The sequence below is a fragment of the Mesoplodon bidens genome, assembly GCF_964165515.1.
Source record: "Mesoplodon bidens genome assembly, chromosome: 7".
Classification (NCBI taxonomy): Eukaryota; Metazoa; Chordata; class Mammalia; order Artiodactyla; family Ziphiidae; genus Mesoplodon; species Mesoplodon bidens.
In genome coordinates, this window is record NC_138164.1 from 92,431,555 (window position 1) to 92,455,537 (window position 23,983).

At 35.9% G+C, this 23,983-nt stretch overlaps 1 protein-coding gene across 2 annotated transcripts in view; it reads left to right on the forward strand.

Moving 5' to 3' along the window:
• The window catches only part of PDHX (pyruvate dehydrogenase complex component X), a 73,192-nt gene that overhangs the window by 26,879 nt on the left and 22,330 nt on the right, over positions 1-23,983 (forward strand). For both annotated transcript variants that reach the window (XM_081239742.1, XM_081239743.1), the window contains exons 3-5: positions 8,379-8,479; positions 15,316-15,515; positions 18,157-18,255. In XM_081239742.1, coding sequence (XP_081095868.1) covers positions 8,379-8,479; positions 15,316-15,515; positions 18,157-18,255 — 400 coding nt within the window. The remainder of the gene's footprint in view (positions 1-8,378; positions 8,480-15,315; positions 15,516-18,156; positions 18,256-23,983) is intronic.

The window sequence follows — 23,983 nt, forward strand, 5'->3', positions numbered from 1 at the left end:
TACAAGAAAACTTTTTATATACTTTTTTCTTATTAGCTATGTTTTTAAAATTTTTTATCTTGAGATCTTTATTGTATGGTCACTGTTAGACCTTCAAACATTAAGGGGATTGAAATTTTTTTCATGAAAAAGAATAGTGTTGTATCTGATTTTGAATCTAGTTTATTTTTAAGCTAATGCTAATGATCTGATAACCTTTAGTGGATGGCAGTTTGGTCTTACAAACCTTTAAGGCTTCTTGAAAATCTGAGACTCTGTAATTCACAGCTGTTACTAATGTGTGCGTGTGTGTGTGTCTGTTTTAAGCCAAGGCAATAAGGGTGCAGTGAAAAGAACTCTAGTCTAGGTTTGTCCTTTGGTGTTCCCACTCTGTCGTGAAATATCTGGGAGTGAGTTGAATTAGATGATTTCTGAGATATATCCTTGACTTTAGAATTCTGTGATAACTCAGTTTCCTTTTCTTTTTTGAAGTCATAGCATTGTATCACAACCTCCTCAGGAGCTTCCTGGGTGTAATCTGAAATCAGCCCCATACATGGAGGGTAGGGAGAGATGGAAGAAAGAGGCTCCAGGTTGGTAGGTGGCAGGTTTAATAAGCTAGGGGACTTTCATGTGAGGCTTGCCTCTGGCAGCCACAAGATGGGTAGATCCCCACACTGCCTGCCAGAATCTTAAAAGTGTACAGAGGCCTTAACTGGGCTTGATCACGTATTCTGTCCAGGTGGTCTCAGCACCACAGTACTATCTCAAGGCTATGTCCTTGGGCAGCTTCCAGCACTGGGAAGGCAAGCGGAGCACACATTTCACGGATGGGGAGGGGTGAGTGACCTCCAGTTACTCTTGCCCAGCTAAGTGGTCACGTCCTCTTGATAACCTGTCTCATCACATGGAAACATGCAATAATACAGCATATAAATTATTCCCATCTTTGTTGATCTAATGAATGTTAGAAAAGTAGTTTTTTAATGAATATTAGAATACTTAATTTCAGTCTGAGGATTAAGTAAAGAATATGCGTTATTAAGTTAGTAGGGAAAACAGTTCAAAAGTGCCAGATAACATGTACAGTTTCAAAACCTGAAAGGTGAATTGAGCCACATTCCACAATTTTATTACAAACTTGTTATTTGGTGGGGGAAGTATGTGTCAGATTATTTTTAGTTTAATTAAAGTGTATATAGATTGTTTTTTTTATCAGTTGTAAGGTCATATCTGTTAAAATAACAAAAAGGAAGAAAATACTCTTGTTCTACCCTTTTGTGAGAGAATATTTGAGGGTATGAAAAACATTGTTTTCTTTCTTGAGATATTTAAGAGCTTATCCTGAAACACTGGAACAAAACTAGACTGAGATAGTTACCTGAGGTACTTGGCCACACATTGTCTGGAACAGACGTAGAACTTGCTTCCTTAGCCGTGTTACCGCTCTTGGTGTTTGTTATCCTTCAGAGACTGTCACTTTATGTGGGCTTTCCTTTTTTCATGGGACTGGGAATCTTGAATATTTAAAACAATTTTTGTGTAAATCTTAGATTGTATTTAATTATACAGTGTGTAAAATTCAGAAGTAAAACTGTCTTAAAGGTGTTGATCGCTATTTGAATTGTTATCACCAGGTGCTACTAGAGAGTTAAATGGGTCTCTGGCTTCTATTGTAGATGAGGCTTTGGTTTCTGTTATATCTGGGGATTTGTATACATGTTTGGATGCTAAAATGGAAAACTTCTGAAGTGTGCATTTCACAAATAACTTCAGTGTTTTTTCAGTACACTACTATTTTAACAGCTTTTGAGGTATAATTTACACACTATAACATTCACCTATTTTAAGTGCTCAATTCAGTGATTTTTTAGTGAATATATAGAGTTCTTCAGCCATCACCAAAATACAACTTTAGAACATTTCTATCACCCCCAAAACTCCCTACTGCTTGATTGCAGTCACTTTTTCTCTTATCCCTGTCTTGATCTGCTTTCTATCTCTAAAAATTTGCCTTTTCTGGGCATTTAATGTAAATAGAATCATGTATTATGAACTCTTTTGTGACTGGCTTCTTTGATTTAGCGTGATTTTGCAGTTGATCCATGTTGTAGCATGTATCAACAGCTCATTCCTTTTGTTGCTGAATAGCATTCCATCATTAGGCTTTTTTACATTTATTGTTAATATTTCTATTATGTCAGAATTATAGAATTGGTGAGTGGAATTGGTGAGATTACAGTATTATTCAATAGAGCTTCCTGTAGTGATCGAAATGTTCCATGTCTGCACTGTCCAGTGTAGTAACCACTAGCCACATGTGTGTTGCGCACTTGAAATGGGTAATGCAGTGAAATTTAAGAGCCAGAAGGATGTAAGGGAGGTTAACTTTGCCTAGCAGTTTCCTTCTCAAACAACTACTCCTGCCTTGAGTCCTCAGAGCAGAATGCCCTCGGAGCCGGGTCGCCTGGGGTCTTGGGCCATGCAAGTAATATCTTTTCATGTGTGATGAAAAGAGTTGGCAAACACTGACTCGGGCCCCCTTCTCTATCCTCCCACGCTGCCGTAGGCACTGACTGGATGAGATTGGCATTGCCAGCTTGTTTGTACTCTTCCTCAGTCAGACTCTGTCTTATTTTATTATTATTTTTGCCATAGGGTCTTGCACAGTGTCGTGCACATAGGGGCAGCCAGTAAATATTTGTTGATATATGATTGAATTATCTTTGTCTCTAATCATAGGTGTCATTATGGTTCACCTTAGCACTGAGAAGAGGTTTCTTCCATTAACGTTCATGTAGATGTGACTTGGCCTCCCACCATTACCACCACACACACCTTTTAAATAAAGACTTTTATTCTTAACTTTCGACAGGACAAGATTATTTTGTGAAAGTCATAGGATGTGTTTAGTTGATAAACATCACCATTAACTGTGTTTGATCAAGACTACATTTCATACCCAGAATTTAAAAGAGAAAGGGAAGCCTCTGTATACTCCAGTCCTCAGCTCTGGCAGCTGCCCACCTGGACAAAGGCACAGGATGATGATGATGCTGGCTTCGGTGCTGGGGAGCGGCCCCCGGGCGGGCCTCTGCTCTGGCCCCTCCTGGGGCCCGCACTCTCGCTCCGGGCCCGCTCCACCTCGGCTGCTGACACGCACCACGAGGAGATGGCACAGGGACACGCAGGAACACGGCAAGGCTGCCATCTCCTTCTACAACCAGTCGGCCCTCAACGTGGCAGCTGAGGAGCCGTCTGTCACCTCACACCAGCCATGATGCTCTGTGCTATAGCTTCTAAGTCTTCTCCTCTAGACTCTGAACTTGTTGGGAACAGAACCCTATCTTATTTTGTTGATACCCAGTGCTTACTTATAAATGCCTTATATACTAATGTATGATGAATGATCTGTCTGAGATGATGGCGTATGGAGTAGGGAGCTAGAATGAGTCTTGGTTCTTAATAACATACCTAACTTGTTAATCTAAAGATGTTGTGAAGTGTTATTTGAAGAGGTTTGTGAAGAGTTAACATTTGCAGTTCCATGATTTTTTTTTTTTTAATAATAGCTGCACATTCAAAACTTTCCTTAGAGTCAGAGAGATTAAGTAACTTGGTCAAGATTACCAGTAAGTGTCAGAGCTTGGGATAAACCTGTGTCTGAGTTGGAAGAGCTCCTTGTAACTACTGTGCCTTGCAGGTTTTCCAAGTTACAGCACTAAATTGTTGACCAGGGCTGAAACTGTGTATATTTGGGATCTTCATGGCTCGTTATGTCTCAAAATTTTTCTTTGACATTCACATTATGTTTGATTGTTGATAGATAGAACCCTAGTTTTGTGATATTAGGGGTAATGTGCCTTATATAATAATACAATGTTTTAAACCTTGCTGTGGTTTCTGGGGAAGGTTCACCACACAATAGATGCTTTTCTCTATGTTTCTTTACATTTTATCTCTCTCTCAGGATTCTCATATAGCTAATACATATATATGTTTTGTGAATAGGTGTACCTTTAATTAAAACAAAATAAAAAGGAAACAGGATACCTAAGTTTTTAAATGTCAGAAACATGCTACAAATCGAATGTTAGAACTGAAAGAAGCATAAAGGACAGTTTGATGTATACCTTATGAGGAAATGAGGACTTGTGATATTATTGCAATTTTTTTCTGAAGTGTTTTAATCTCAAACTCATTATGTATGAGGCAATAGCTGGAGTCCTGGGGAATGAGGTAGAATGTAAAACACTTAAACTGTGTCCTGTTCCTATTATGAAGAAGCTCATAGTTTGGTAAATAGAAGAAAACCAATTTTTAAAAAAGTAATTAATGGAAGTTAACATAACATTTCATAGTACAATTTGTGATTCATTTCAAATTAATTACAATTACTATAGGAATTCAGGAATAGGAACAAAATCATCTAGGTTGATCTATGGCTGAGGAAGAATTTGTGAATCGTTCTCAAAGGGTGTTTGGAATTTGAAATAGGCAAGCACAAGTGATAAAACATTATTTTATTGTTTTCCTATGGCCAGAATTTCTTTTCTAGGTGTCTAAAAGAGGTATTTAATTGCTAGGTTGCCTGGTTCAGTTGTTTTTTCCATGGTTACAGCAGAAACATATTAGGGTGTGATTCCTTTCCTTTTGAAATATAATCTGTCTTCACTGCCCTAGGACATCTGTCATATAAAGAAGTGATGTGAGATTGTATAATCTGGCACCGTAGCTTTCTCTGTATGACAGACAAGTTTCCCTTTTGGGTGGGATTTCTGCTTACCTCACCAGCCTAATCTCTCATCACTTCTCTCAGGTAGTATTAACCACATCCTCCAAAGTTTCCTGTTTTCTTTCTTGAGAGCTTTGGGTGTGTTGTGCCTTCTGCCTGGATCACTTGCCCCTTTATTTGATTGTCTCCTCCTCATCTTTTCAGGCTCAGACTAGATGTCTTTTTTTTTTTTTTTTTTTTTTTTAAGGAAGGCTGCTCTCACCTTTCAAAAACTGAATTAGAGGGCCTCCCTGGTGGCGCAGTGGTTGAGAGTCCGCCTGCCGATGCAGGGGATACGGGTTCGTGCCCCGGTCTGGGAGGATCTCATATGCCGCGGAGCGGCTGGGCCCGTGAGCCATGGCCGCTGGGCCTGCGCATCCGGAGCCTGTGCTCCGCAACGGGAGAGGCCACAACAGTGAGAGGCCCGCATACCGCAAAAAGAAAAAAAAAAAAAAAAAAAAAACTGAATTAGATACCCCTGCTGAGTGTTCCCATACCATCCTGACTTCACCTAATTCCACTGTTATTTCCAATTAATTTATCACAAGATAGTAAGGATGCTTCTTGAGGTCAGAAATCTTAACCACTTTTTTCCTCCCACCGCTGTATCCTCAGTGTTCTAATACATTTTCAATAAATATTGGTTGAGTAGGAAAATCTCTTTGGGGTTAGACTGAGCACCTTTCAGGTGTTTGATAAATATCTAACAGATAAGTTTATTTCATTAAAATAGTTTGTATTGGTGGTTCTGAACTATTTTAACTGAGATATAGTATAACCTTCTGTGTGAAAATCTTGATATACAGTGAAGGAGTTTCAGTACAGTGAACTTTTAGAGCATATTTGTTATGTCAGTGTTTTAGATTTTCCTTCATGTTCTTTTATTGAGTGTGCTTATTCATATTGCTGTACCAGCTGTTTTTGGTGTGTATATGTGAGGGGGTGTATTTGTATGCTTCACATTTTTCTATATCTTACTTTTTATTCTGTTTTTGTTTATGTCTGTCTCTTATAAGCAACATTTAACTAGATTTTATTTTTTTACTCATTTTGATAATCTCTTACTTTTAGTTGGTGGTTTTAATCCATTTATGTTCATTGTAATTACTGATATGTTTGGACTTCTACCATTTTTGTGTTTTCTGTTTTTATCCTTTGCTTTTTTCTTTTCATGCATCTGCCTTCAATTGGATAATAGTTTTTGTTATTTTCTGTATTTCCTGCTTTTATGAATGCTGTAGGTTATGTTTCCATTTTTATATTTTTTGGTATACACCATTAAGTTTTTAGGATACATATTTAATTATATTTTGCCAGTGCAGTCTAGAGTTACCCAGTATTTTTTCCTCCTATCTGTATCAAAGTTCTTAGCATGTTTTATCACCTAAAAATATCCTTATCCGTCTTATTGTTTTTTTTAATGTTTGAGTTGTAAACTTTTTTAACTACTCAGAAGTTACCTTTTAAATGATTAATAGTTAACCCTTTATCAGTTTCTGTGGTAACTTGTTTTGTGTAGCCCATGGGTCCCCTCTGCGTCTACCTTTCTTTTTGATAAACTGCATTTTGTAATAGCTCATCAATAAGTGGTAAATTTTCTTAGCTTTTATATGTCTGAACTTTTCCTTCGTTCTTGAATGATGGTTTGGCTGCATATAAAATTCTAGACAGTTATTTTTCCTCAGCTTTTTGAAGATATTACTCCGTTGTCTTCTGACCTCTATTGCAGCTGCTGAGAAGTGTGCTCTCAGTCTGTCATTCCATTGAGGTAATCTATTTTTTTCCCTCTGATAGCTTTTAAGATTGTGTTTCAGTTGTTGAAAGTATGTAATTTCTATACAGTGTATGATGTGGAGTCATGTTTATACAGTCTAATACTCTTTTTTTCTGTTTAATTCTTTTTATCAAGGTATTACCTGCACAAAGTGTAAGCTCAATTAATTTTTACATACACATATATCCAGGTTACCAATACTTAGTCAAGATACAGAATATTTCGAGCAAGTTCCAAGGCTCCCTGTGCCCCCTCCTAGTCAATACGCTATAGATAACCACACTCTAAACTCGTTCAGTACTCTTTCATTTTGAGGATATATATATATCTCTTTTCAACTCTGGGACATTCTCAGCAATTATCTCTTCAAGTATTGCTTGTCCACTATTCTTTCCCATCTCTTCCCTTGGAACTCCATCGGACAAACACTGCAGCCTCAATTTATGTCCCTTAACTGCTCTTTTCTGCTTGTCCTTTTGTCTGCCCATATTAAGTTCCAGGTAGTTCATTGAAGCTATCTTTAATTTACTAAATTATTCTTTCGCTATGTCGACTGTAGAATATATCCCATTGATTGTTTCTTATTATTTCATTCATTGTATCTTTCATTTCCAAGATTTCTAATTAGTTTTTTTCCTTTCAACCTGATGGTGCTTTATGTCTGTACATTATTTTTCTTTTTTATCTCTTGTTCTTGTGATGGATCTTATACCTTCATTTCGATATCTGAACATCCTTAAGATACTTATTTTAAAATCTTTGGTGGGTTGCACTAAATAGATTGCATCTGAAATGCATTTCTGTTCCAATTACTGATTTTTGTGGTTTTCTTTCCTAGCATTAAATTTCTTCATCTTTTGGAACTTTGTTTTGCAATTTACTTTTGAGTGGAATGTTTCTGTTTTAGTTTTGATGTCTTCCCACCTGTCCCCTGAGTCTCCCTTTCCCCACCCCTCAATCTGGGGATTTTGCTATTGATATTTGGGATATTGGCAGATAAAGTAATGGAACCAGAGGGTGGCTTGACTCTGTTCTGGTATTGAGGTAGTGTTTTTGTTCCCTACCTTCTTAGACCCGCATTTCTGATATAAAGCCATAGTTCTGGTCAAAGGGTTTGGTTGCAGCCAGCCCTAGCTTTAAGCAGAGAATCGATTTGAGTCCCCTGCTTCACCAGGCCACTTTTAGTTCCCTTTGCTCCAAAGGAAACTACTGTACTTCACCCTTCCTCCCCACAACCTGCTTTTAGCTCCAGAAACCAGCAAGTCAGGTCCTGCTCAGCATTTTTGAATATCTATACTGTTTCTGTTGCACAGAAATATTTATTTGACCTTGGCTGTGTCTTTGATTTTCTCTCTTTATGCTTAATATGTTTTTATTCATTTGTGCTCTGTGGTGCCGACAGGGTTTCTGAACTCGCCTACAGTGTTAACCCAGAGGTGTTATTAATTGTAGAACTGTCTTCTTAAGGAATAATAATGAAAATATATTAAAAAGGAAGAAATATGGGGTCTGGAATTGATTTGTTTGGAGGAAGATACACATCCCTTGCTATTCTCTATAAAATGTGATTTCATTTTTAATGTTTGCTTAATAATCTCTATAATCACTTTTTTATTATAACAGATATAATTTAGGTCCATTATTGAGCTTTTGGAAAATGCAACAAAGCATACACATATACACCACAGAAACACACACGCAATATGAGAATTACTTGTAATTCTACAGCCCAGAAATAGCTATTGAGTGTTTTGGTACTTATTATCATGTTTTACGCACTTTCCACACACCATCTCACATAACTAATATTCATATTTTAAAAAACAAAACAAACCCAGTCTTGTTTTCTAGGTGAAGCTGTGAGTACTGGAGATGCCTTATGTGAAATAGAGACTGACAAAGCTGTGGTTACCTTGGATGCAAGTGATGATGGCATCTTGGCCAAAATAGTGGTAAGTTTTTATTTTGATTGTCTTCAACAGGATGAAGATTTCTTAAATGTAAAGTTCCTTGAAATTGAGTTACTGTTTATTTTTACCTCTTTCTTTATAGTGTTATAGTATACATAATACATTTTAAATTCAGATGTTTAAAATCTTTTAGTGTTAAGGTCTAATAGTAGCCAGTAATGATCAAACAACATAGAACTATTTCAACCATGGTAAAGATACTCAGTGTTTTGGGTTCCCTAGTGGAAAATGAGAAGCATTCTGGCCTGAGGGATGAGAGAAGTCTATTTGAGGTGGAATTTGAAGACAAAGAAAGCAATAGGTTAAAGCTTAGAGCTAGTAATTTCCAAGTTTATAGTTGGTAAAATTTTAAAAAAGAAATGTTTTACTCTAATCTCATGAAAGCAAGAAACCCTGTCTTCATCTATCCCCAGGACTCCGAAACCTGGAAAGTGTGTAAAGTGACTGTCTGCTCAGCTCCTTTCTCTAGATGAGACTATCTGGAGTCGTCCTATGCATAGTCTTGCTTGTGGGTTTCATAGCCACACTCAGTGTCCTGGTCTACTTCTTACTCTTTCTTACAGTTTTATTCATCCTTTACATTTTTATAATTATTTAAAAATACAATTATATAAAAAGATATGTGTATGGAATATTTCATATACTTGAATGTAGTTGACAGTCTTATCTTTTGATAGCATATTTTCTGTTTCATGAGCAAAAGAAATATACTTGTGGGTCTAGCAAAACCAAAGTCATTTCCTTTTAGATCTAAATTTTAATACATTGCAGTAATTTTGAAGGCTCTTCTCTGAACAAACTTTGCTTTATAACTAATTAAAAATGTGAAGCTGTAACTTGGATACTTTAGTGGCATTATTACAAGCTGAAGTTAGTACAACCCTTCAACCAAAATGTGTAGCAATACAAGAGAGGTTACTTAATTAATGGAAGGAAATACAGAATATCATGTAGCCAATGAAAAATTGTTTCTAGGAAAAAAATGTGATTTCTTTATAAGTTAACAAAAATTCAAAAAATGTTTGGAAAAATGCTTTTACAATTGTGTGTGGACAGTGATTACAATCTTGTAGAACTTTAAATAAAAACATAAATACAGAAAAGATTAGAAAGAAGTGTTACAAAAATTTGAGTATTTGTGTTTGGGTAGTGGAACTAAGTGATTCTCCTGCTCTGTTTTTTTCTGTTTTTCTCTATATTCTACATTTTCTATAATAGGCATGTTATTTTTATAATGGAATATTAGAATTTATGTGAAAAGTAAAGTAAAATAAAATGCTTAAAGCCTGTTTAAGGTTACATGGTATACTCACTGATGGAGCATGTTTGTTTCTTAACGTGTAGGACATTTAATAGACAGCATGGTATAGCAGCTAAGATTGTAAGCTCTGGAGTCACACTGCTGCCTGATTCATATAGCTAGTAAGTTCTGTGGGTTACTAGTTCTGTCGTGATTGGCAAATTCTTTAACCTTCATAATAAAGTGGAGATAACTATAATACCTAGGTCATGGGGTAGTAGTAGAGATTGAGTGAGATAATGCATATACACTCGTCACAAGACCTATCACCCACCAGGTGTCAATAAATATCACTGTTCCCATTATTATTACAGTTATTCATTCAGTCTTGGTGACCATAAGCCCCCATTTCAGTCTGTATATTTGTCTAATAATTTGTGTTGGTTGTGACTAGACAGTAAGCATCCATTTATGCCTCTGTAGTTTGATTCGTACAGATAAACTGCACGTCTATTAGTAGTCCATTGTTGATGTGGTTTTAATTCTGGGCTACCAGCTTACCTCTGCTTTGACCATGCATATAATGCCTTCCTTCATACATTCTATTCAAATACCATACCTTGGGATGTCATACTTGATGTTCTATTTTTTTACATTCTAATTTGTCAAACTTCCTTTACTTGTCATCTTCAATATTAATAGCCATGTTAAAACACATTGTTGAACATACTTCCTAGGAGGAAATGTGAATGGAAGGCTAAAATTTCTGTACCTTTATAGCTAGGAAAAAATAAATGTTCGTACCAGAGGTAGTTTCTTTCACTAATTTATGCAGCATTTTGAAACGGAAAAAGGTTGTTGGAGTTACCATATGTAATAAACGCAAGTACATCTTATTGTGTGTGCTTTTGGCAAGCTGTGTCTTTGGCCCTGGTTCTGGATTGTTTGGCTGTGAACGTCTTCCAGAGTTGACAGCATTTCCCACTCAGGTACTTAGTAATGCATTTCAGATTACTAATGATGTCATAGGTCGGTAGTGACTGTTCATCTGGCCCCAGAGCTCTGAAGCGGTGTGGGGGGTGTGATTGACAGCAGCTTGAGCGGCACAAATAGCTATTTCCTTGCCAAAGACTGTATGTAGTTTAGGGCTTTGTGCTTTATTATTATTCCACATGCATTTTGGATAATAGGAATAGGAGTATGTTCATGTCACAGTGTGTGCAATTTTATGGGGAAAAAATGGAGAAAAAAATTATGGTGGTTTTACTGATAGTGTTTTGTCTTTGTCTTTTTTTTTAGCCTTCCACCCCACTCCATTCTCAACCACCCCACTAGCAAGTTACAACTTTGTCTTTCATTGTGGAATAATTCTCATATTTTAGCACACATAATAAATGATTCTTAAAGGGATACATATAAGAGATCTTTACTTTCAGAATCAAGGAGTTGGATAATTGAGCTTGTTAAAAGGCAAGTGATGATATAAAACTCTAGTTTTTAGTTTGCCCACATTTTGAAAGATTAGGAATTATAACCTATTTTGCTCTTCATAGGGATTTATTTCCGTAGTCTGTGAGAGGTTTTTATACTCTCCCTCTCCTCCCAATTTTATTCTTTTCTTTGTACTCATAATTTTTACATCTGAATTCCATTTTAAATGTAAAATAATATTATTACATTTCAGTTAGAGCCAGAAAAAAAGCTTAGAAGCTCTTAATAATATTAATAAAGAATAATTGGTATCAGTGTAGATAATTTTATGATTTATTTCCAATTAAGTTAATTGGAGAGTTGTTAAATTCTCATTTAATCACTAGTAACTTGTCATGCAAAAACCTTAAATCATTACACATATATCAGTTCATAAGTTTAGTCTTAAATTTATTCAGCAAATTGGATAGCAGGTGTTTTAAATGGTAATATAGAATATTAGGATGACATTTTTGGAGAGTTTATTAGAGATTGTGTAGTTTGGCGTCAAATGTATTTAGGGTTACTATATAATTTGTCATACAAGTCAGGATACTTTTGAGGGTGAGGAGGGCGTAGGATGTTAGGATTATTTAAACTTATATAATTAAAAAAATTTAAACTTACATAATTTTAGAAAATTTTAGTTTATTGACTGGCAATGCATTCACTGATAGAGTTTTATTTTATTGGTAGGCCGTTACTCTTCAAAACAATTTTCAAAAACAGAATTCTTTCTAAAACCTACCATCCATGGATATTAAAACAGATTTTTAAAAAACTATTGATCATCTGAATATTACAAAAACAACAGATCATAATTATTTTTGGTATTGTTCATCAAATTCAATCAATTTCTTGATTGTTTCTCACTCCAGTACTGTGTCACTGGTGTTTTCGAAAGAATGGATTTTTTCAATAAGGTTTTATTTTTTGTTAGATTCCCTCCTCCCCTCCATTATTTTTTATTAAATTGCCTGCAGTCTCCTTCAGCGTTGTATTTTGTAGTTTGAAAGTTAATGGTTGAAATTTGAAGTTGTAAGACCTTCAGTTGATTCTTCTCTGTAGACTATAATGTTTTTAACTAAGAAAATATCCTCTCAAAGCTCAGAGCAAATTCTACTAATTGGGAGATACTCTCAGTTCTAATTTTTTTATACTGAAATGGGTAAAGGACATTGAAGTAGTAAATGAGTCTATGTTCCCCATGAATTAAAAACTAAATCATTTATAATCTACTCTTCTTTTTTAAGCTTCTTTGTAAAAATAGTAGCACTGTCTTGAGGTGCTGTATGATCATTTTGATTGAGCGAATATAATTTACAGATTTGGTACTGATCGTATTGAATGTTGTCTCTAGTGTCACACTGCATTGACTCCTTGCTAACTAGCCCTGTGATCTTGAGCAAGTTATTTAACCTTTCTCTGCCTCAGTTTCCTTATCTGTAAATGGGAATAATAATAGCACTTCATAAGGTTTATAAGATAATTAAATGAGTTAATACTGTGCTAGAATAGTGCCTGGCACTTGAGTACCAGTCAAACTCGTATTCAAGGACTTAGTGGATGTCTCTTCTCCCCTCTGCATTGTAGCTTATCATTGATTTGTTTTCTGCTTCATTGTTTCTATGTGTCTTCCTTTTAAACCAAAGTTCATTGTGTATATAAGTTAAATATATATATTAAAGAATAAAAACAAGTTAAAACTGTATAATGGTTCAAACTATGATGGAAAATCTGTACTGTTTGCAAACCAACTAAGCCAGTCATGTGACTCAGCTTATCTCCACTAACCATTGTGCATGCTCCTTCAGTACTCACTTAGCAGCTCTCAAACTGTTCTGTTTTAAAGAAGAAAAATATTTAAATAATTTATTAACTTACTGATTATTATTATTATTATTATTATTATTTTGCGGTACGCGGGCCTCTCACTGCTGTGGCCTCTACCGTTGCGGAGCACAGGCTCCGGATGCGCAGGCTCAGCGGCCACGGCTCACGGGCCTAGCCGCTCCGCGGCATGTGGGATCTTCCCGGACCGAGGCATGAACCCGTGTCCCCTGCATCGGCAGGTGGACTCTCAACCACTGCACCACCAGGGAAGCCCCTAAAAATAAAATTTACTTGATATTTAGATATGGTAAAAATGGAAATGATACTAAATGCTCATTATTGCCCACTTGTGAAGGTGTCAATAAGTAGGGTATATATGGAATCATTTATATGATTTATTGTAGTAAATGAAACAAGGTGAGGTGTCAGTTTCCGATTCTATATAGTATCTGATTCAGGTTTTAGAAACCTATTGATATTTTTAAAATAAAACTTTCCTTTTTTTTAAAGAATGCTTTTTATTTGAGTGAGGTTCTTTGAACTTGGATATTGATCCTATTTCTGGTTCAATTTTGATAGGAATTAACATCAAGTGTACTTCATATCACTTAATGCTTTTTTCTATCAATTTTTTAAGAAAATTGATCATTTTACTTTGTGATTTTGAGTTACCAGTTCATAAGCAGGTAAATAGACATTTTCAGAAGAAGAAAAAGTGTTAACCCATTAGTAATCTTAACTCATTTTTTTGACATAGTAAAGAAAAATGAGCAGACCACAGAAGTGAAACTTTTTAGTATGTGACAAACAACTAAACAAATTGTTCTTGGGTTGTTTAGCATTTTTCTTTCCTCAGCCGCAATTCATTAAACATCCTTATTTAGTTTTTTTTTTTTTTTTTTTTTTGCGGTACGTGGGCCTCTCACTGTTGTGGCCTCTCCCGTTGTGGAGCACAGGCTCCGGACGCACAGGCTCAGCGGCCATGGCTCACGGGCCTAGCCGCTCCGCGGCATGTGGGATCCTCCCGGACCGGGGCACGAACCCGTGTCCCCTGCATCGGCAGGCGGACTCTCAACCACTGCGCCACCAGGAAAGCCCCTTATTTAGTTTTATATACCCATTTCTTATATATATTTACTGTTCTTCTCCATCAGTAGTTAGTAAACTTAGAAAGCTTCCTAACTCTCAGAATTTATGGCTTATTATTTTAATAGTGCACATAGTAATAAGCATGAAAATTACTGTTACTTAGAAAATGTCAAACCCATTCTAAGAGTTACGCTTTTACTTATAATTACTATATTAGTGACTGTCCTGCAGTCTGTCATTCTATTATTCATTAGATTACATCTCTAATGAACCTTATTTAAAGTCATTGAAAGGGAACAATAGAAAACTTTGAAGGAATGACATTTTCTTCCAGTACTGAACTTATATTATCATCTGAAGGTTCTCTAGGGACTTCTTTTAATAAGTAAATAAGAATCAACTCTTTCTTTATAAATTAATGCTGCTGAAATGCTTAAAATATATTTGAGTTTAAAAAAATCATCTTCGATTTTATTTATGTTTTTAGTTAGCATTATCTATGAAAAACTAGTCCGCTGAGACACCACCATGTTTCTCATGTACTTACAGAAAATTCATGAGGTTTTTATTTCTTAGGTCTTGCAAATATAAATACAAGGAAGAAATTAAATATAGAGAAATGTGGAAAGTATATTTAACATTATTAACCACAGTAGTTAACCAATTCTGTCTATACAGTGGGACGTCCTTTTTTCCAGAGACTAAGTTTACTGAAAAGATCTTACTTTAAATTAATTTTCATAAATATGACTTATTTGAAGGAGTTAATCCCTTATGAAATCTTGGAATTCTCTAAGCCATTGTGGAAACTGTCTGGGAAAGACAAATAGTTAAGATATGTTACTACAACTCCTGTTTTGGATTTGTACTGAATGACATCAAAAGGAAGATAGTAATGGTAGCTCTTATATATTTGAAGCCTGTCAGAAAGAGGAGAGATTCTAGGTTTTTTTTTTTTTTTTCAGGAGGTAGAATCAGTAACTGGAAGGAGGAGAGTAGTGAAGAAAGGGGTAAGTGCGGGAAGGTAGGCGGGGCACATGGAAGGCGGAGGCAGGCTAGCTCAGATGTAGAATTTAGCTCACGTTAAGAGAGATTTCTGACTGGTACAGAATTATCCAAGGAATAAACTACTTCATGAAGTCATGAGTCTTTCCATCTCTGCAATTATTTTCTTTTTAAAATATAGGTTGCTGAAGGATCTAAAAATATACGGCTAGGTACACTAATTGGTTTGCTGGTTGAAGAAGGAGAAGATTGGAAACATGTTGAAATTCCCAAAGATATAGGTCCTTCGTCACCAGCTTCAAAACCATCAGTGCCTTGCCCTTCACCAGAACCACAGATTTCTACCCCTGTCAAAAAGGAACACACACCGGGAAAACTGCAGTGAGTATGTTTATTCGAATGATGTTATTAAAAAAAAAAAAAAAGTTACAGCAACTTTTTGAGTATTTTAATCATTATCCTTTTTAAAACACCTTTGTACATTAAGTAGGAAGTTGCTGCTCTTCCCTTTTTTTCTCTTAGGAAACTGAGGTCTAGGAATGATTATTTTACCATCATTGTTTATTCCACAGACAAATAGTATTGAATACCTACTATATTCCAGGTACTGTGAAGGCCCTGGACACCTTGTGGAGAAAAAGACAAATAGTCTGTGTCCCCACTGAGCTTGAGTTAGGTTTTAGGATTCCAGAATGGAATTCAGTGTACCAAACTTCATACTGTGTTCCCATTCATGGAATCCTAATTACTGTAATGTGAATTACAGTTTCAAATGTATAGCTGATATAAAATGAAATTAGCATTTTAATATGCATTCCTTTTCTAACTACCCTGCATTTGAGTTTCTGACATGTATTAGAGCTCAGTTTTGTCCAGTTGTTCTGTAACAACACAGATACTTTGTAAACATCGTTTCACTTTAGCTTTCCATAACTTTAATCGATGGACTCTGAAAATTATGTTTTATTTTAATATTCTCTATAATTATATGAAATTCCTTTTTTTTGTAAAAAAAGTTCTTTTTGAAAAATGGTCCTGTTAAGAACGCTTTTGAGCGTAAATAAAAATGCAGACACTTTCATTTTTATACTTTTTTCCAGTCGTTTACCATTGTCAGTTCTTGTTAGAAGTTGCCAGTGTATTTGAAGTACTGAGTTTTAACTTTCCATTATCATACAGTATTTCTGACTCCATTGCCTTGACTCCTCTTTATTTTCCATGAAAATCACAAGGTAGGCTCATGGATGCTTTGTACTTAATGCTCTTTTCCCTTTTGCAAAGGTAGTATACTCTGTGATTTTGCTAATATCCAATGTTAGAAATTTACATGGGTCTGAAACCCCATGGTGTAGTTTAAAAACCAGCTGACCTGTGAACCTGCACAGTGTTGGCCCATGTAGTGATTTAAAAATTTTTTTTTCAGTTTGTTTGTTACTAGTTAATCTTACATTAAAATCTAAAATTTCAGTTTCTCTTGAAAAATCTGAAGATTTGGTACCACTGAGCCCATATCAGCTAGAGCTGTTTCCCAGAAATGCAGAAAATGCCACATTTGTTCCTCTCCTTTTTGGAGTTATAAACTTCTGGATCTAGCCCGTTTTACTTATTTTTAAAAATCTGACTGTGTAGTTATTTGTGTTTGCTATTAGGCTTAAAGGTCTTATTTGAAGAGTAGACACTTAGTCATGTGACCTTTTGGTGTGTGTCTCAGTTTCCTTGTCTATAGAATCAACATAATTATGTTTGCCTCTCCTCTTTTTATATGAAGTAAAAATGCTTGCGTGTAAATACTAAGGACTTGAAAAAATATGTTAAGATGTAATTCAGCAACAACAACAAAACAACCCAATTTAAATGGGCAGAGGACTCAAGTGTGCATTTCTTCCAAAGAAGATGTACAGATGGTCAGTAAACACATAAAAAGATGTTAGGGAACTGCAAATCAAAACCACAGTGAGATATCACTTCGCACTAATTAAAATGGCAGTTATCTAAAAACAAGAAAAAAAAACCCAAAACAGAAAATAACAAGTGTTGCTGAGGATATAGAGAAATTACTATTTCTGTGCACTGTTGGTGGGAATGTAAAATGGTGCAGTCACTCTGGAAAACAGAATTGCAGTTCCTCAAAATATTAAAAATAGAATTACCATATTATCCAGCACTTCCTTTTCTGGATATAATCAAAAGAATTAAAAGCAGGGACTTGAAGAGATATTTATATACCCATGCTCATAGCATCAGCATTCACAATTGCCAAAAGATGGAAACATCCCATATGTCTAAAATGTGCTATATATATACAAGGGAATGTTAGTCTTAAACAGGAAGGAAATGCTGACACATACTGTAACATGGATGAACCTTGAAGATATGCTAGGTAAGATAAACCAATCACAAAAGGACACATGATGAATGATTTCACTTATATGAGTTACCTAGAGTAGTCAAATTAGTAAGGACAGAGAGTAGAATGAATGATGGTTGCCAGGGGCCGGGAGGAGGGAGGGATGGGGAGTTACTGTTTAATTGGTACAGAGCTTCATTTTGGGAGAATGATAAAGTTCTGGAGATGGGTGGTGGTGATGGTTGTACAACATTGTAATTGTACTTAATCCCACTCAGTTCTAACACCTAGAAATGCTTAAAATGGTAAATTTTACATATATTTTACTATAATAAAAAACCATGAAGGAACAACATAGTTTCTTATTGATGTATGTGGTGAGGAGCCATGTGACAAGTGATTAGTCAAAATAGAAGCTTTCTCCCTATGAATATTTATTCTTATTAAAAGAGTGTTTTGAAATAATAACTAGTTAAATTTTTATGAAAATGTTTTCATAGTAAAGTAAACCAGGTTAGTACAGATTCATTTATTTGACTGTCACTATCTATGGGAGTCATTTTAGCTCTATTATGTTTTAATTTTTCTAATTATCAGCAAAACTGTGGACATTTAGAGATATTTGAATGAAATATAAGTGTTAATTGGTTCCATTAATTTTCATGTTTTCTTTAGGTTCCGTTTAAGTCCAGCTGCCCGCAATATTCTGGAAAAACACTCACTGGATGCTAACCAGGGCACAGCCACTGGCCCTCGGGGGATATTCACTAAAGAGTATGTGTGTACTTTTTGTAATAACCAGTTCCATTATTTATCATGATCATCTTTTTCTGAAAGTATTTAAAGAAGGGCTTATTCACTGTTAAGATTTAAAAGGAAATACACTGTTCTTTTGTACTTTTAATTGCTTTTGTCGGCATAAAATGTATTTTATGCAAGGGTTGTTTTTTGAATAATTGCAGCGTTTCTGAAAAACAGTTCTAATTTGATAACTAAGCCAGAACCTTAGAAATGATGATAAATGGAGAAAATTAGAGTGCAGAATGGTGAATCTTTATATTGTTTTTAAGTTTGTATGAAATAATCATGCAATCACATTTAAATTTCTGAAGCATAGTTTAAGAAAAAATTTCATTCTTAACCCATTTGGATTTTGCTCATGTGTATGATTAAAGCAATTTCCATATGCAGTTGGGTCTCATTTTAGATTTTCTTTTCTATTCCGTTGATCAGTCTGTCTGTGAATTAGTACCTCACTTTTTTAGGACCACACTCCTAATTAGAAATATTTTATAGTAAGCTTTAAAGTCTGATAGAGCTATGCTTGCTCTTCTTTTTCAGTAAACCAGTTTTCTTGGTTTATTTTTATTGTACTATTCTTCCAAATGAATTTTAAACAATTTGTCTAGCCCTACTGGTGGGGTTGGGCAGGAAGACTATGTTCTTTTTATTGGGATTGTATCACATTTTAAATTAACTTTGGGAGAAGTGACATCTTTATGATGTTGAGTCTTCCTATTCAAGAAGGCTATGTGTTTCTATTTGTTTAACTTTTGTGTCTTTCAAGAATATGTTAAAACAGATGACCCCTGCTCTATTGAAAATTAGTCTGGTGAGGAAGACAAAGGTTAATCAAATAGGCATATGAACTAATGTGAAATTGCTATAGTGGTGTCTGCCACATTTCTACTAGAGTAATATTAAATTTTCTAATTGAGTTAATGTTTTAAAGCAATATGCTTATTCCCTGTTTATCTACTATTGATAAAAGTGATCAGTAGTATTGGCCAGAAATTTTTACAAGTTGAGGTAGAGCTAAGTTATGAAATTATTAAGCGGCAGACCAGGTGACTTTTCTCTCTTTTCATTGGATTATTTTACTCTTCATTAAAGCATTGGTTTATTGTTGGATATTTCTTTTAACGGAAGCAATACACTTTAATTCTTAGATATCCTCATTTATCTGTACTTCAGCCTTACTGATTTGTTAATCAGACAGGTGTGTGTGGTTTTCTTAAACATATACTGTGAAGTTTGTGCCAACATACTCACATGAGTTGGAAATCAGCCATTCTGACCCCTGGCTGAAAGGCAACATCCTGGACTGGATTTTTAATTAAAAGACTTAAAAGTTTCACTTAGCCATAAAAAATTAAAGTAAAGAATCCTGATAGGTAGTTAAGCCTAGTTTTTTCCCCACATTAATCCTTATTTAGTATATACCACTTGTATCTTAATTTTGTTAATCTTCTACCAGTCCATACCTTATGAAAAAGTCTCTGTAAAAGTGGGAGAAAGCAACTTTCTTTATATCATGGTAGACTTACCCATATATATCTGAGGGATAAGATAAAGAGTCTATATTTAATTCATTAATTGTTGAAGATTTGGTGAAATGTAAAATAATCATAGATGTAACTTAGAAAGATCAATTTTGCAAATTTGTGAAAGATAAATTGGAGCAGAAAAAGACTTGAGGCAAGGAGGTAAATTAATAGGCTCATAAGGTAGTCTAGCTAAGAGAGAATGAATACTCGAATGTGGGTAGGAACGTAAAAGAGAGATCACTGATGGATACCGCATTATAAGGAGAAAATCCAGAAGCCTGTAAAGGATAGAATGTAGAGCACAGACCAGGATAGCAACGAGTCAAGGGAAGAACTTGGGATTCTGTTCCAGGTGATGACATTTTGGCCCCATAAATAGAAATAAGGGATTTGCGGAAGCATTTGTCTTGGTGGAATAACTAATGTGTTTGGTTTGAAGCTTATTGTCAGTGCTGACAAACCAGATTCCAAATATTAGAAGCAGTGAGGTGAAGATGCATCTTGGGAGATAGTTTGGTCCTAGAGAGGTGGGTTTGATAGATAATAAAGTGATAGTTCCAGTTGAGACCATCAGCAGGTAAACATTTCAGAAGGCCAACATTTCTGTGTTGGAGGCTATCTAGGAGATGGGTGTAAGCCCAGGAGGAAGGGATCTGAGGAAAGGCTCTTGAAGTTGGTGAGTAGTGACCGTTTAGAGGGCACACCAGTGGTGTGACAGCAGTGGGGTGAAGACGTAGAGTTTTCCTTTTCTTTCCCTGCTCTTCCTGCGTGTGCTTAATACATACACGGTGAGCAAGTATCTGTTTTAAACCCACGTTGAAAGTGGTCATAGTAGTCTGGCATCTCCTAAGGAGGACAGAGTGGTGTTCTCTTCTTGGATACCCCAAGGAAGCACTATTACAGAGTTATGTTTCTGACATCTTTGCTATCTTTGTCTGCCTATTACCCAGTCCTTTAACTCCCTACCATAAGAGGGTCAACCTTCGGTCTTTAAAGTATGACGTATTACAAAAGATTTCATGAGGAAAGTGGATCCTGGAAGCATGCGTTATTGAGAATATTTACTTTGTATACTACTAAAGATACCTTGTTTTAAGGTAAACACTGAGGTGAGCTTTGGAGAAAAATTTGTCCTCGTGTCATCTACAGAAATGTCATCTTCTGGTAAGATTGACAAATGGCAGCCTTCAGCATAAGCTGTGCCCCAAATACCTTAGCACACATTCTTGAAATAATGAGGGACATCCTTCCTTCTTACCTTGTCAACTAAATGTGCAAGTAGAAGAGAAAAGTCAGTTGCAACAGCTGAGGAGGTGTCTCTGACCCATTGTGTTTATGAAGAAAACCATAAGTGTCATGTTTGCTATTTTAATGTTGCATGAAAGCAAGCATATTGCTCAGAGTGTATGTTGTGCAAAAACATGTAGACTTTGCTTTGCCTGTACATGTAACTGTTTTAGGAAAACAAGTGCCAGGGACACTGTTGGAGGTTCTTGGCCTATAGCCTAACTTCTTTGGCATACCTACGTCTTAAGTCATACTTGTAGCTAATGCTTGTGTTCGTATCACAGCATCACAAATATAGTAGGCATGACAGTCATGTCTAGGATGTTTTCAGTGTTACTTCTTTTTAAAACTACTTCGTAGCACACCCAAATGACTTAAGGGATCTGGTAGAGAAGGTTCTGCCTTAAGTGAATACCCAAAGCAGAAGTGAATGGTGTATCAGATTTTCTCTAATTTTTATAGCTTTTAATATCTACCTGATTCTTCAAGCTTAGACTGATTAATTACTTAATGGACAGAAATCATTAAAAATCATTCTCTGCATTACAGAAACTAAATTATTGGCTGTTATTAAACAATAATTAACATTCATACTTTATGAGGTATATAAGTGTAAAATCAGCAATAAAAGTTTACTGTGAGCCCATGGCCAGAATTGATTTTCTGCTTGTTTATGATTGATGACTCCTACATACTTTTAGGGATGAACCTAAACTGCCTTTTCTTGATAAAAATAGTAAGTAATAGTAATGCTGATAGTGAAATAAGAATATGTCTATTTAGTGTGACCAACCTTTAAGTAGAATGTATTCAGGCATTATTTTAGATTTTTTTACTCTCCTCAAGTGTTCATTGTTTTCTGCTGTTGTTTGTTGGTTTGTTTGTTTTTAACCGATTACTGAGGGTACACTAGTGATCCCTGTATAAAGAAATCAATGTGTTTTGTATATGCCACTCTGATGCTAAACTTTAAAACCCAGATTAATAATAGATTTTGTTAGAGAGGTGTATTTAATTACCTTATATGATGAAAGGGGACTAGTAATGTTAGATTGTGGCTTGTAACAGCTCTTAAACGCTAAATATCTTCTGTTGAAGGCATTTTTCTAAAACAAAAGGCCTTATCTTATATCAGTGCTCACACTTTTATCTATGTGGCCAAGGTTTTGACTCATGACATAAATCCCCAGGAATTGTAAGGCAGTCATTTACTTCACATGTAAATGTTATCGCAGTTAACTGGAAAAATGGTGCTTTGGGTTATAAATGTCATAAGTAAATTTAAAATTAACTTCCAAATAGGAGTAAGCTTGCTGTTAAAAAGCCTTAAGAGCACATAAGCTCATTCCCCAGGACACTCAGTCTTTCTGCCGTTACCATCAGGTTTGTGGCTCATCCTTAGAGAACCAGCCTTGCCTCCAGTTATGTTCCTGTTACTTTTTGTGCGGTGGGTGAAGGGCCTTTGTCTGGAGGTCCTACTTTTAGCTACTTCAAACTGGGTAGATAACTATTCTTCATTCAATCACGGAATTGCTGTTAATCTGAGATAATGTTAATCTAATAGAATAGATAAATTCTATTCTAGCCTTTTCGTCTGAGAAAAAATTGTTCCGACTCTGCATAGTTTAATTGGCATACTCTGCACAGGTATTAGAAGGGTAGTAGGAAATACACAGGCTTTGGAGTTGGCCATACCCAGGTTTGGTCCCAGCCCTGGCAGCTCCTAGCTGTCTACCTCTTCAGCTTCATCTTTAAACCCTCTCCACTTTGTTCACTGCCCTCCTTCTATGCTGGGCTTCCTTCTGTTCTTAGAAGCCCTAATTTCCCTGCCTTTACACTTGCTGTTCTCTGCTTAGAAACATGCTTTTCCCAGCTGTTCTTGAGACTTGCTCCTTCATGTCCGTCCACAGAAATATTATTTCTTCAGGCCTTCCCTCACCGCCCTGTTTTAAAGTAACACCTCCTCTCACTCATGGCTCTCAATCTCATTACTCTGCTTTATTTTCTTCACTATCTATTCATTTGTTTACTTAATTAATGTATGACTCTCCTATAGAATAACACTCCTTGTTGGGAAGTGTTTTAACATTATATTTTCAACACCTACAGTAGAGTAGGTGCTTGAGGACTACTGACTTAGAAATGGAATTTAACCTCTTTGAACCTACTTACTCATTTATAAAGTGGGAGTAATAATACCTCCCTCACATGGCTGGTGTAAGATTACATTAACATAACCACAGTACATACACAAGAGGCTCACTTTGCCACTTTTATTCCCTCTTTTAGTAATTAAAGATCAAGGATGATACAACCTTTAAGATTTCTTTGTCAGTCTGACCTCTTATCTTAAATGTCAGATCTTTAATTTTGAAACAAGTGACTTACTTGCACTTAATGTTAAGTTCATGTATCCCTTTCTGGACCTGATATAGAAATCATAGACTCTCCTTCCTTAAAAATGCACCAGTACACATTGGGAGAGCCCTCCCATGATGCCTCGCCAAGCTAGAGCGTTCCTGCCTGTGTCAATTTTCTACTGCTGCATGACAAATTGCAACAAACTTAGTAGCTTAAAACAACACCCACTTATTATCTAACAGTGCTGTGGGTCAGAAGTCCTGGTCCAGCATGGCTGGGTTTCCAGCTCATGGTCTCACAAGGCTGAAATCAAGGTGTCAGCCAGGGCTAGGGTCTCCTCTGAAGATTGGAGCACTCTTCCAGGTTCACATGGTTGTTGGCAGAATTCAGTTCCTTGGGGTAGTAGGACTCTGAGCCCTGTTTTCTTGCTTTGCTGTCATCCGAGGATTGCTGTCACCTCCTGGAGGCCTCCTTCAGGTCTTTGCCACGAGGTCACCTCCATAGACAGTTCATAAATGCCTGTTTGT